General features: G+C 40.2%; 1 protein-coding gene across 1 annotated transcript in view; it reads left to right on the top strand.

Annotated features, from left to right (window-relative positions):
- grm5b (glutamate receptor, metabotropic 5b) overlaps positions 1–12,495 on the top strand; it is a gene marked incomplete in the record, with an annotated part of 78,912 nt that overhangs the window by 63,939 nt on the left and 2,478 nt on the right. The window contains 7 exon segments of the mRNA XM_024276568.2: positions 5,451–5,568; positions 5,699–5,885; positions 6,001–6,159; positions 7,729–7,854; positions 8,148–8,330; positions 8,540–8,706; positions 11,885–12,495. Of these exon segments, the coding sequence (XP_024132336.1) occupies positions 5,451–5,568; positions 5,699–5,885; positions 6,001–6,159; positions 7,729–7,854; positions 8,148–8,330; positions 8,540–8,706; positions 11,885–12,495 (1,551 nt within the window).

Below are 12,495 nucleotides of genomic sequence, written 5' to 3'. Positions count from 1 at the left end.
CTCTGTTGCTCGCCTCTCGTAACAGCGGCGGACGGGACTTCCGAGGAGAAATGCAGAAATCCGTGGTTTTTTTGGCAGCGCCGGTAATTGTTGTTGTAGTAAACTCATGTCGGACCCCAATTCCAAAAAATAATTATGGTTAGTTTCCTCCTTGTGGGATTTCTAATAGCAGACAGCTCCTATTTTCTCCAGGGCACTGCTCTGCCTTGCAGCCGTTGGATCAAAGTCTGTCTTCCGCCTCATTTGTTAAAATAAAAGATTGATTTTGTCGAAAAACTGCAATTAAGCTCCATATTCTCCCTTTAATTCAATAAAATATCAGTTACAGAACATAAAAAAGTTCATTTTAGACAGTTTTAACACACTGATCTCACAGCTGCACAGCAGGACGCCTGAGGACGTCTGTCGGTTCCAGAGGGTTAACGGCATTATTTCATTGCAACGGAAGAGTAAAAGTAACATTACAGGCTCTTTTTGTGTTAAAACCATGTCTATTACAAGTGGTCTGTGTATTCTGAACTGATAGAACCCGACTACATGCAAGTCTGTCATTTACTTTCATCCATGATGCATCCAGTTGATGTTAGTCCTGAAAGGACAACCCAGAGCCAGTCATGCAGCCTATTCTGCACCATCCAAAGACAATGATGATTGTTAAGGTCTTTTTTGGCTGCACTTGTCCAAGCAACTCAAGACTAAAGCCTGCAGAACCAATATTCTTGTTTCTGTTGACACATTGTTTGTATTGCATCTAATTATTGCAATGTTCCTAATCATTTAACAATGTTATATTTCAGTCACAACTGCCCCTATGGGTGGATATGGGTTGTCTGCAAGAAAAATATGGGCAAACCTGTATGGACTCAGGTGACCCGCACAAATATTAAGGTCATAGACCACTCGGTCAACCCGTAAAGCAAAAACGCATTTTTAAAGTTACGTAAAGACACCGGCGGTTGCATCGGAGCTGTAACGCTTGCAGTGGGAGCCTGGGGTCAGGGTAAAGTAGGTAAGATTCAGGCACGTAGTATGGATTTTTCATGTTTTTAACCCCCCTAAATCCTGTTTACAACATAAGGACCCTGTTAGTGCTGTTCACATAATTTTGTGCTCCTTGCATGTAAGAAATGAGGAAATTAGACAATCAGAATGTTGTTTGTATGGACATCCAACAATCGTCCTACAGGCATTTACGTATCATGTGTACACCCCATGTGTAAATGTTGAACTCACACCTTATATAACTAGAGTGTGGTCTAAGGGCACCATGACAGCATCACCTGTACGTCATAAGTGGGTACAACTTCAATTAACCTTACGAAGACTTCATGATACACTTACCACAGGAACAACAATGGTACGTTCCATTTCATGACCCCCAAGGGAACTGAAAGACACACCTGTGCTCCCCTTAAAATGTAACCTCACCTCTCTACTACCCTGCATGGATCTGGATCCAAGAACCTGTAGATCACCATCTTATATGTGTGATCCATGACATTGTTTGATCTAACAGTTTATCCTCTCTAACCTGTTCAGTTGACTGATTCTGTAGCAACATGTGCATTTATTGGTCTTCTCTGATAGAAAATCATATAATGCGTATTGTCTGAAGATGCAAGCTCATGTAATAATGTACTCACATTCATTCTAGAATCCTTCAAAGACCTAAAAAGAACAATTACAGTGGAAAAAAAAGAGTACAGAACTCAAGAAAACCAAAAAGTGTGAACATACGTTTCATTCAGATGAGAGTTCTTTTTGTTTTTTTGACACTTTATGTAGTCTTCCAACAGCGACTACAGTCAAAACAAAAACACTATCCCTACATTTTATTGGCCACGTCTCTTTCCATCCTCCCTGTCCTCCTCCCTTCTCTCTCTCATCTCATTCATTTGTCAACAACACGGACACAAGTGCTTTAATTGTTTCAGGTTAATAAAACCTTTGGATTTTCCATTTCAAAACATTGCTGTTGGACTAGAAATGAATTTCCTCTCACAGCAGCAGAAGTGTTGGGATAATGCTTTGTTGTGTTCTCAGCTGCTCATTATTGAGCGTGCTCGGTCCTCACCAGGCTCAATGATTAAAACATGAAGCAAGCTCTGCTCAAAATTCAAATGAATGTTCTGTGGCAAAGGAAAAAAAAACACGCAACCCTAAACTGAGACGCAGTGTGAAGGCGATGTGAGGACGTGCTGGAGATCACTCTTTTATTGGTCTGCAGGTGTCTCATTTCACTAACAATTGTTCCTGGAAGCACACGTGTGGTGCTACATGGAAGAGGAGCCCAGCCTCGATCCACCAGCAGAATTTATTACGATCGCTTTGCTTTAACTCAAACCAAAGAGGGCTGTGAGCATGAGAGATGAAAAGATTAAACATAAAGAGGCGCTGAGTGGAAAATAAAGAAAGAACAAAGGATTTGAGAGGTCAATTTCCAACAAAACCATAGAAAACTGAAGGATGGGTTTTCCGAACTGCAACAGGGCACAATCTGGCAAAATAGTGTCTTAAAGCATGAAGTGTGAGAGGAGAATTTAGAAAATGGGAAGGAGCAGGAGGCACACAGATAAGTGGAGGCTCTGAGAAGCAGTCGATGATGGGGAAAGCAGGAAAACGGGAGGATTAGCTTTGGGATTTGAGCCTCTCCGCTGATCGGCGAGTGTTTGAGAGAGTTTGTCCCCAAACTTTAAAAGGAGGGCTGGACTCTCCAAGTGGCTTTTCTTCCCTCCGTGCTGTGGTCACGCAGTTCCTGAATCTACTCAAACCCAATCTTCTGAAACATCTGTCAACTAATTAAGCGGTGGCCCCACTGACCCAGAGAAAGCTTCTTTCCCACTGCATCAGGAAATCCCATCAGGAGGAAGGATGCTGCACTCCTCACTACCACTGCAGTCTGTGGTCAGTGACGTCGGTAACTCACTTGTCTTTTATCAACCGCTAAAGATGTCTCTAAAAGAACAGCCATCTGACCCTATCTAAATGAATTAGCAACCTGAGGAAGGAAGAAGTCAGTCAATCTATTGATTTGGACTCTGTAACCCGTGTTTTACCCAACGTTTACTCAGCTGGTGAAATCCAAAATTAGCAAGGATCCAAAATTAGGAATTCAAAGGCTTCAAGAGGTTGGTCCTCAGCTGCTTTATAACATATTGATAATCAGTTTGTGCTTCTTTTTCTTTTTACTCCACAAATGAATTTAATCTAGTGCTCAGATTCTCATCTTTGAGGTAAATACCGCTGCAGGAGAAAATATATGAACCCTTTGGAATTACTTGGTTTTAACTTGACACATAATAGTGTTCAATAAAAATATGAACATAAATTGGTTTGATTTAAGAGGGCAATGTTTTACACCATCGTTGTGGTTGAGATTGAGATTTAAAAAAATGCCCCCAAAGGTTTCACATACTTTCTACTTCAATTGTATTTGTGGTAAAAAGACAAAAAATATGAAATATTAACCTGTCGATGTCCACTACTTTTAGAAACGAATATCAACTAGTATCATCAGTTCACTGCCATGCTTGTTATTTAATGTAATATATTCCCAAAGCCACACAATAAAGACTCATATACAGACACACTGTGCTGTCAGCACCCAGGCTTTTTGAGGAAATGCTCCTGAATCCCGAGTTTATGCCCCTGGATCCAATCCCAGCACTGATTTAATAAACTTAGCTGATGATGTTAGAGTTGCAGTTATTTAATTACCACACTCAAATCATTTTAATGACTGTTCTGTGGCCCTGCCTCTGTTGGTAATTCGCGGCGCTCTGCCATTGGGTGTGTGAGCACGACTGTGTGTGCAAGGAAGCAACCAGGAAAGTGAAAATGAGCAGAAAGTCTATCTGCGCCTCTCCACCATGTCTGGACCAACCGGCCCGATCACTTCGGTCTGTAGCAAAGACCCACTCGGATGGAAATGGTGTTTCTAATGTATTCTTGTGGCATTTTTCTGATAATGGAGGGCATCTATAAAGAAAATTAAGCTAAAAATTGCATTTCTGAGTATTTTTACTTGAATCGTTGTGAATCAAGAGCAGATGAAATTGCATTTGTGACGTAGAAACTTTGCAGGTTGTTTCAGCATGCACAATGTTAACACAATAAAGTTCAATAAATTGCTTTATTTTAGGGCTTTGCTAGGGTGGGTCATTTTTGACCCGTAAGACATAAACGCACACGGGTCAAAAGTCATTCAGCAAACTCCTTGTTTACTGAGTAGCGTTGAACACCAGCTCTTAACTTAAGGTGGTTCATCATTTTTCTGCTGCTTTGGCTCTTCTGTAGTTTCTAGGACCTGCAGATTCTTCAGCAGGTCCACAGCAGTCAAACCCACTTTGTCCTTTTAATTAATCACTCCTTATCTCCTTACCAGTGAAAACATTATAGATAGAGGAAGGAAATTAGTGAAGAGGATGTAGAGAGATAAGAGATGTATATAAGGGGAGAAAGACGGATGAAAAGGAGGAACTGAGGCACCAGTTTAGCAGTCAAGTATGGAATTAAAGACAACAAAAGAAAGCAGCAAAAGAATATGCATAATGAGGGAGACACTTTGTAGGACTGGTCTGCAACCTGAGGCTCCAGAGCCACATGTGGCTCTTTTATCCCTCCATTGTGGTTCTTTTATTTAAAAAAAAAAAAAAAAAGGTTCCAAATGTTAAAGGGGAACTGTAACGAAGTGAGAAAGTAGTAAAAGGGAAAAAAAGTAAATAAAGTAACTTAAACTTTAACTTATTTACAAACAGGTGAAGGACAGAATGTTTCACAAGTTGAACTACAACATTTTGACATATTTTTGTGCGTCCTGTACTTAAAAAAAATCAGTGGATATTAATAAGCAAAACAGGTATTAAGGCACATTAAGCACATTTTCTATTTTTGAAAAAAATTAAGGAATTTTAAGTGTGTTCAAAAAATATGGCAGGGGTGACTTTATTAGCTCAGATTTCATTTTGGTTTGTTAGATTTACATTTCTGGCAGAGATGCACCAACAACCATGAAATTAACCATTTTTATTTAATCACTGCTGACATTACTCTTGCTACTACTGCTTTTACTGAGATGATCATATGTGACAGTGTCTTTTATTTTGAAAGGAACTTCTGTCAAGTGTTAAAAAAGGTTATTTTCTTTTAATGTTTGTGTTTCATTCATGCAAAATGATAGCATAAATACAAATAAGTGTCTTTTTTTTAAAGGTTGAATGAAGACTTTGTGGCTCCTACTGGGTTGTAGTTAGGGAGAAATCAACTCAAATGCATTTTTTTGGAATCAGACTCATAATGGTCTAAAGTGCAAATTAAACTCTTGAAAGTTAAAACTAAGCAAATAAAGAAGATATCAAATAATTGTCCATGTGTGCAGTAATGAATGGAGAGAAATAAGTTCAAAAGTTGAATTGAAGACACATCCTAACATGTTTTGTGCGTCCCCCCAGGCTGTGACCCAATACCTGTGGAGTACCTGCGCTGGGGCGACCCCGAGCCCATCGCTGCGGTGGTCTTTGCCTGCCTCGGTCTCATGGCCACATTCTTTGTCACAGCCGTCTTCATTCGGTAACAAGTCCTTTATAAGAGCAAAATTCTACTTTTTATAAAACACATTTTATTTTTAACAAAAAAAAACATTGTTTTCAAACATGCATTAATTTTTGCATTTTTTTCTTTCATTTGAATGTGTTTTAAGGTTTCGAGACACTCCAGTTGTGAAATCCTCCAGCAGGGAGCTGTGTTACATAATCCTGGCAGGGATCTGCCTCGGATACCTGTGTACCTTCACTCTCATCGCTAAACCCCACGTCATTCATTGCTACCTCCAACGACTGGGAATTGGATTATCACCTGCCATGAGCTACTCCGCACTCGTCACCAAGGTGAGGATGGAGTCAGAGAACTAGAGCTAGAACATCTATAATGCCAACACATTGATCAAAACATTCAGAGTTTAAAATGCTGTTTGTGATGATGGTGTGTGGTATCCGACCGTAGACAAACCGCATCGCTCGGATCCTGGCAGGAAGCAAAAAGAAGATCTGCACAAAGAAACCTCGATTCATGTCTGCCTGTGCTCAACTCATCATTGCCTTCCTCCTCATTCTGCTCCAGCTGAGCATCATCGTGGCTCTTTTCATTATGGAGAATCCTGAGGTGAGCTGAGGGACTTAGCAGAAGGCTAACTCCATCACAGAAAAGCAAATGCAAGAAGAAAGTAATACGTTGGAGGAAGTCTTTATTCTTCTAGGTCACATTTGAATGTTTTAAAAAATACTATCTGCTTAATATGTTTTTATTGCAGTTGCACTCTCTGTTGAGCTCAACTTAAGTGGGACTTTTACCTTAAATCTTGTGGTTTTGTTGTTTTACTCATACACATTCAAGATGTACCAAATAATTGCAATTTGTTGAAAGTCACAGGTTTGCTTTACTACATAATTTCCTTGGCATATAATAGCAGTGGTTCCTAACCCCTTGGACCGACATCATAGACCGACACCAGTCCACCTTGATATTGAAGGAAGTTTTATTCTGGAAAACTACTGGATTCTTCAACACATTGAACTCCTCCAAATAGTACATCAAAACCCCCAAGCTAGAAAAGTTAGCAAAAAAAAAGCAAATGTATTTGAAAATGTTTTTTTGATAGAAAAGATCCAGTGAGGAAACAGAAGAAGACCCTTTAACTTCAAAATAAAAGAAAGCTGCATTTAACAGACAAAAAAAGGAGTCTTTACTCCAAATGTGGATTTATTGTGACAATTATTCCCCAACACCATAACAATAATGCCTAATATTCAGCATCCAGCTGTCTAATGTTACGAGGATGCTGCTAATAAAGTTGTTCAAATGGAGAATTCACGTTTTATGATTATATTTATAAAATACCAGTTTTAGTGAAGTAAAAAGGAGACTGAAGGCTGCCTGCTATATCACATTTTAATGGTTCCTACACAAAATGTAGAGTCCAAAAAAAAAAAGTTTTAAATCAGCTGCAGATATTTTACAGAAAATGAAAATAAACTTTATCCTCATAAGATGAGGGAAACTGGAAGCTAAAAAAAAAAAAAAAAACAGATGCAACGGGCCAGTCCGTGAAAACATTGTTTGAAATTAAATTTTTTGACAACCAAACATGTCCAAACAGTTTTTTTTCTCAAGAAAAGATCCAACCTGGAGCTCACATTAGCAGTTTCTGAGGATTACTCTTCTAAAAAGCTAAATGACTGTTTTTGTGGCTTGCAGCAGCCCTTCAAAATAAAAGTAGATCAAGTAGGATTTGTTACTTCAAATATCTTTAAATTATCATATTCTTCTCAAATGTCCTTTCCTTTTATTTTAGCCAGTTGTAATCAGATTATTTTGACACATATAGTCTAATTTTTTTTAGATTCTTTCAAACAACAAGGCTACTAAATTTCTTTTATTTTTCTTTTTTCACACGACACAGTTGAGTCTTCATCTTGTTCATTATAAGGTTAATTTATGCCAATTCTGAGGTCATTAGATACACAAATATACTATTTATAGCACAAAAACATTTAAAAATACAGAAATCTGTGCTTAATAGCATTAGATTGCACCAAACTTCATATCTTGATTGTGTCTTTTCAAATTCTTTGGTTGAGTTTTTGTAGAAAGCAGGCGTTTATGAGAAAAAAAAAATTACATGCACAGCATTGGTCCAGTCAGCCATTCGAGTGCTTCTCTCTGTATGTCCAGGTGATCCACGACTACCCCAGCATCCGGCAGGTCAACCTGATTTGCAACACCACTAACCTTGGAGTTGTGGCCCCCTTGGGATACAACGGCCTGCTCATCCTCAGCTGCACCTTTTATGCCTTCAAGGTACTGGCTGGGTTACCTCCAGCAACACAAACATTAATGAAAAGTAGCTATGACAAGACCTTTTTGTCTAAAAAAGTAAAATACAGCACTGCAATAACCCAACTGCAGCATAAACCAGTGAGGAAACACTGTATTAGCATTTACATATTGGATTAAATATTTTACAAACTACACAGAGTGACAAATAGACTGAACTTATGTTCATAATTTTTTATCTTTTTTCTTTTATGATACAAAACAAATAATCAATGATATCCAACGATGCTTGTCTTTCCTTTTTTCTCTTTTCTAAGACCCGCAATGTTCCTGCCAATTTTAACGAGGCCAAGTACATTGCATTCACCATGTACACCACCTGTATTATATGGCTGGCGTTTGTTCCCATCTACTTTGGCTCCAACTACAAAATAATCACCATGTGCTTCAGCGTCAGCCTCAGTGCCACGGTGGCTCTCTGCTGCATGTTTGTACCCAAGGTGAGGCGTTTTAAAAAATTCTTTTGTGGATTTCTCTGCTTCCATTTGTAATCTAGGTCTTTAAAAATGTGCAAATCCTTAGTCACAACTGTTCTTATGGATGGATGCTAAAGCTCCAGTATTAAACTGTTCCATGCTATAGAAACATTCATTAAAAATCCAACCTGTCTTGATTTCTTATTTAAAGAACATCTTGTATCTGCTGTTAGGTGTACATCATTCTGGCCAAACCAGAGCGTAATGTGCGCAGTGCCTTCACCACCAGCACAGTGGTGCGCATGCATGTGGGCGACGGTAAATCGTCCTCTGCTGCGAGCCGCTCCTCCAGCCTGGTGAACCTTTGGAAACGCAGAGGCTCCACCGCAGAGACACTCAGGTACGTCCGTGTGTGCACCCGGGGGCCTGCTGGCCAGGTCAATGCCAACTTCCACCTCCATTTCAGTCGCAGACGCACTAATGACCCCACTTAGAGATTATTTATGGCTTCTGAGTGTGTTTAAAGTCTATGAGAGATCAAGTCTCTGTATTCCTCAGAGCCTGCCTGACTGTTTCTTTGTCCTCTGAATGAACTGGGGGAAAATTGCCAAATGGAGCTGGAAAATTAGAGAACTGAGAAGGAGGAGGGATGCATGAAGGGAAAGAGGTGAACAGAGGAAGATATGAAAAAAGAGACCTAAGAAGGAGGTCGGTGTGAACAAAGCGACAAAATGACAGCTCTAGCTGCCCGTCTTAGCATAATGATCAAATCACTCAGGCGAAGTGACGCGAGGCGATCCGCGGAGGGAAAGGACACCGTTTTGTTTGTCAGCAGATTGCTTCAGCTCACCCTGCCTGGCAAGCAATACTTCAATCACGCTCATAGGAAGTGCCAGAAATGACTTTGTTTGCTTCCGTCTCCTCCAGCTTCTGCAGCCCCTGTCATCTGTGAGTGGGGGGCATTCGCCATCAGGTTGTCTGAGTTCACAGGGGGCGAAACAATTTCTTCTCAAAACACCATCCAATTCTTGGGTTCAACTCCCTTTATAAGAGACAAACGTCCGCCTCTGATCTGAGGACTGTGAATTGAAGAACAACCAAGTCCAACTCTGATTTAACGACTCCAGCACATTTTTCTCGACACTTTTCACGACATTCAACCGATGCGTGGATTCAAACCACGTCCTGCCACGGCCTCTGTGTGTGTCATTGTGTCTGGGGATCGCTCACATTGTGTATGTGTCACCGTGTGTCCAAAGGGACTCGCCTCACCTCCAGTCACAGGGGTGTGAGGTTTAATCAGGACTTCCTCTATAGATTAATCACACTAATTAACCTGACAAAAGGATGGAGGTGCAGCGAAGGACGGATCACAGAGGCGGGAGTAAAGCAGAGAAAAGAGATGAAAGGGAGATTAAAGGTGACTCGGAGAACGGATGGAAATGTGATGAACAGAAATGAGAGACAGTTTGTGTGTTGAGTCAGGCAAGGAAACAGAATGAATGTAAAAAGTAAGAGACTTTTTAGTTATAATAGTAAACTAAAACTCATAAGTTGGTACACTTTTTACATTCGAATAGTATGAAACTAAGTAAGTGTCAAATCCCACAAGGCAGCATGTCATTCACAAAGAAAAAAACAAATGTATTTGTGCACCTAATGAGTTTACTTCAAACTTGATAACAGCTACAGGTTTCAAAATAGAGGACAGTGAAACAAACAAAACGTTAAAAGATTCACTCAACATTTTTTTTAATTAGACTGAAATCTTTTAAGTCTGAGAAATTGGGCAGAACTTTGGATTATGATACATCAAAGTGCAAAAATATTTTCCATCTAAATACTTCAAGAGCAGAAGATCATCAAAAGATTAAGAGAAACTAAAGAAATCAGAATTCTGTGTGAAACAAGAATTTCTATTGGTCCTTCAAGACCCCAGGTGACTCAGAATCAGTAAATGGTTCAGTTATGTTGGTGTCATGAATGAGCCTGACAGTAAACATAATTCTAAGAACCATTGGGAGATACCAACTAAAGCCTCATCGGACATTCACACCGGATGTGGCTGGTGTGAATGCCAAAGCTAAGTCAGTGATTGGTTGATGCGGCTGACCAATCAGGCTGACACTTTGGGAATGTGCCGTTTTCAGTGATGGGGTAGAAAAAAAATCATCAAATATGGCCGCTCAATGAAAGGATTTTCTTCCTGAACTTCCATCCATTTTCTTAACCTGCTGGGTTGCCAGAGACTGTCCCGGTTACTGTTGGGTGAAGGCAGGATACACCCACAGATCGCCAGCCCACCGCAGAGCCCATGGAGCTGGAGCAATCGCTATGCTAGCCACCATCCTGCAAAAACATTTCTTCAAAAAATGCCAGATTTTTTTTAATTGTGGTGTTTCCATTAGGAGAATTTATTATCGAAATTCCAATTTGCGAAATTTCAGAGTTAATGGAAACGGGACTATTGATATAAAAAATGCTAAAGCTGATAGCTGAAAACGCTGAAGCTGGTAGCCAGCTAAAATATTAGCTAAATGCCAAATTAGCCTAAAAAAAATAAAAATAAGAAAGACTTAGGTTAACCAAAACAGCTAGCATGTAGCTGTAAAAATAGCTAAAGTTCAAAATAGCTTAAAAAACTGAAGAAAGCCTAAATTAGCCAAAACAGCTAGTGTATAGCTGAAATATTAGCTAAACTCCAAAATAGCCTGAAATAACATTAGTATACGCCAAAATAGTCCAAAAAGCTAGCAGAATGGCAATTTTTAAAACTTTAAAACTGTAACTTTTTGACATGATTATTAATAATAAAAAGGAAGGAATATTATTCCAGAATAAATCAACTTAAACCTTAAATAACTTCCAATATTTTACTCTAAATAAAAATATATTTTGTCAAAATTCTATGATAAAAATAAGTGCACAGTCAGTAGGGGCCAGTAATCACACCTTAAGTAATGACTTGAGATAACCAAAAACCTGCAGATCAACCTCCTCTTACCTCATGCATATGACTAAGGCTTAAAGCTCTATCATGTATGAAAAAAAAACATGTTTAGACTCACTGTAAGAATGAGGTGGTGTCCTATTCTGAGTGAACTGTTTAAATATTGCATTTCCATGGTCCAAATGCAATGATCTATGGGGGTTATCACAAACCTTGAGTTAAAAAAAGAGAAGAAACTTTTAGAATGTTATCAGCTCTGCTTTAAACCAGCTATTCTGAAGGTTAAAGGGTGCAAGCAGCTTTCATGTTTTGGAAGAAACCAAGATTGCTGAAAGGTATCTGAAGGTTTTAGAGCAACATCTGTCCCCCTTCAGACAAAATCTGTTTCTGGAAAAGTCTTGTGTCTTTCACCAGGACAAAGCCAAACACTGCAACTATTATGAAGTTTGTTGAAGAAAATTGTAAAATTTCAAGTTTATTATTATTATTATTTTGTTTGTTTTGATTCATAATTTGTAAAATATGTCTCAACTTTTCAGATTGCGTACTGCAGTGTAGTGAAGGGAGAGTGAAGTTTTATTCCTATTAAACCCCTCCCTCCCTGTTTTCTTCCCTTTTTCCTGTGCAGCTCCAACGGTAAATCAGTGTCTTGGGCCCAGACGGAGCGCACCACTTCACGGGGTAACCACCTCTGGCAGCGGCTATCCTTCCACATCAAGAAGAAAGAGAACAATCAGACTGCAGTCATTAAGCCCTTCTCCAAAACCTCAGAGGAGCGGTACTGCAGCGGGTCCGACCTGCCGCCACATGTACCGCTCCCGTCCCTCCCCTCCCTGTCCTCCCTGCCCACTCATGCCGACAGCAGCACCGATAAAACCCTCTATGAGCTGTCGGAGGTGGAGGAGCACTACTCCATTACGTACCAGCCCCAGACGCCTTCACCAATCAGCACCGTCAGCCAGAGGATAGCAGCAAACCTGGGAGACGAGCCTCAGATGGCCTCTATTCCAAAGTACTCCAGCAGCGTGGGCAGCAGCAGCAGTTGCGGACCATCCAGCAGCGGCTCCATAGCGGCGGGTTGCGACAACCGCTTGGTTGCCATGGACGACCACCCCCCTGTGGTGCAGAATTCGCTGATGGATCAGATCAGCTGCGTGGTCAACCGCTTCGCCGCCAACATCTCCGAGCTCAACAGTATGATGCTCTCCCCCTCTCCCACGCACTCACACACGCACAAGC

Source organism: Oryzias melastigma, linkage group LG13, assembly GCF_002922805.2.
Source record: "Oryzias melastigma strain HK-1 linkage group LG13, ASM292280v2, whole genome shotgun sequence".
NCBI lineage: Eukaryota > Metazoa > Chordata > Actinopteri > Beloniformes > Adrianichthyidae > Oryzias > Oryzias melastigma.
This window is presented reverse-complemented; position numbering and strand designations above follow the sequence as displayed.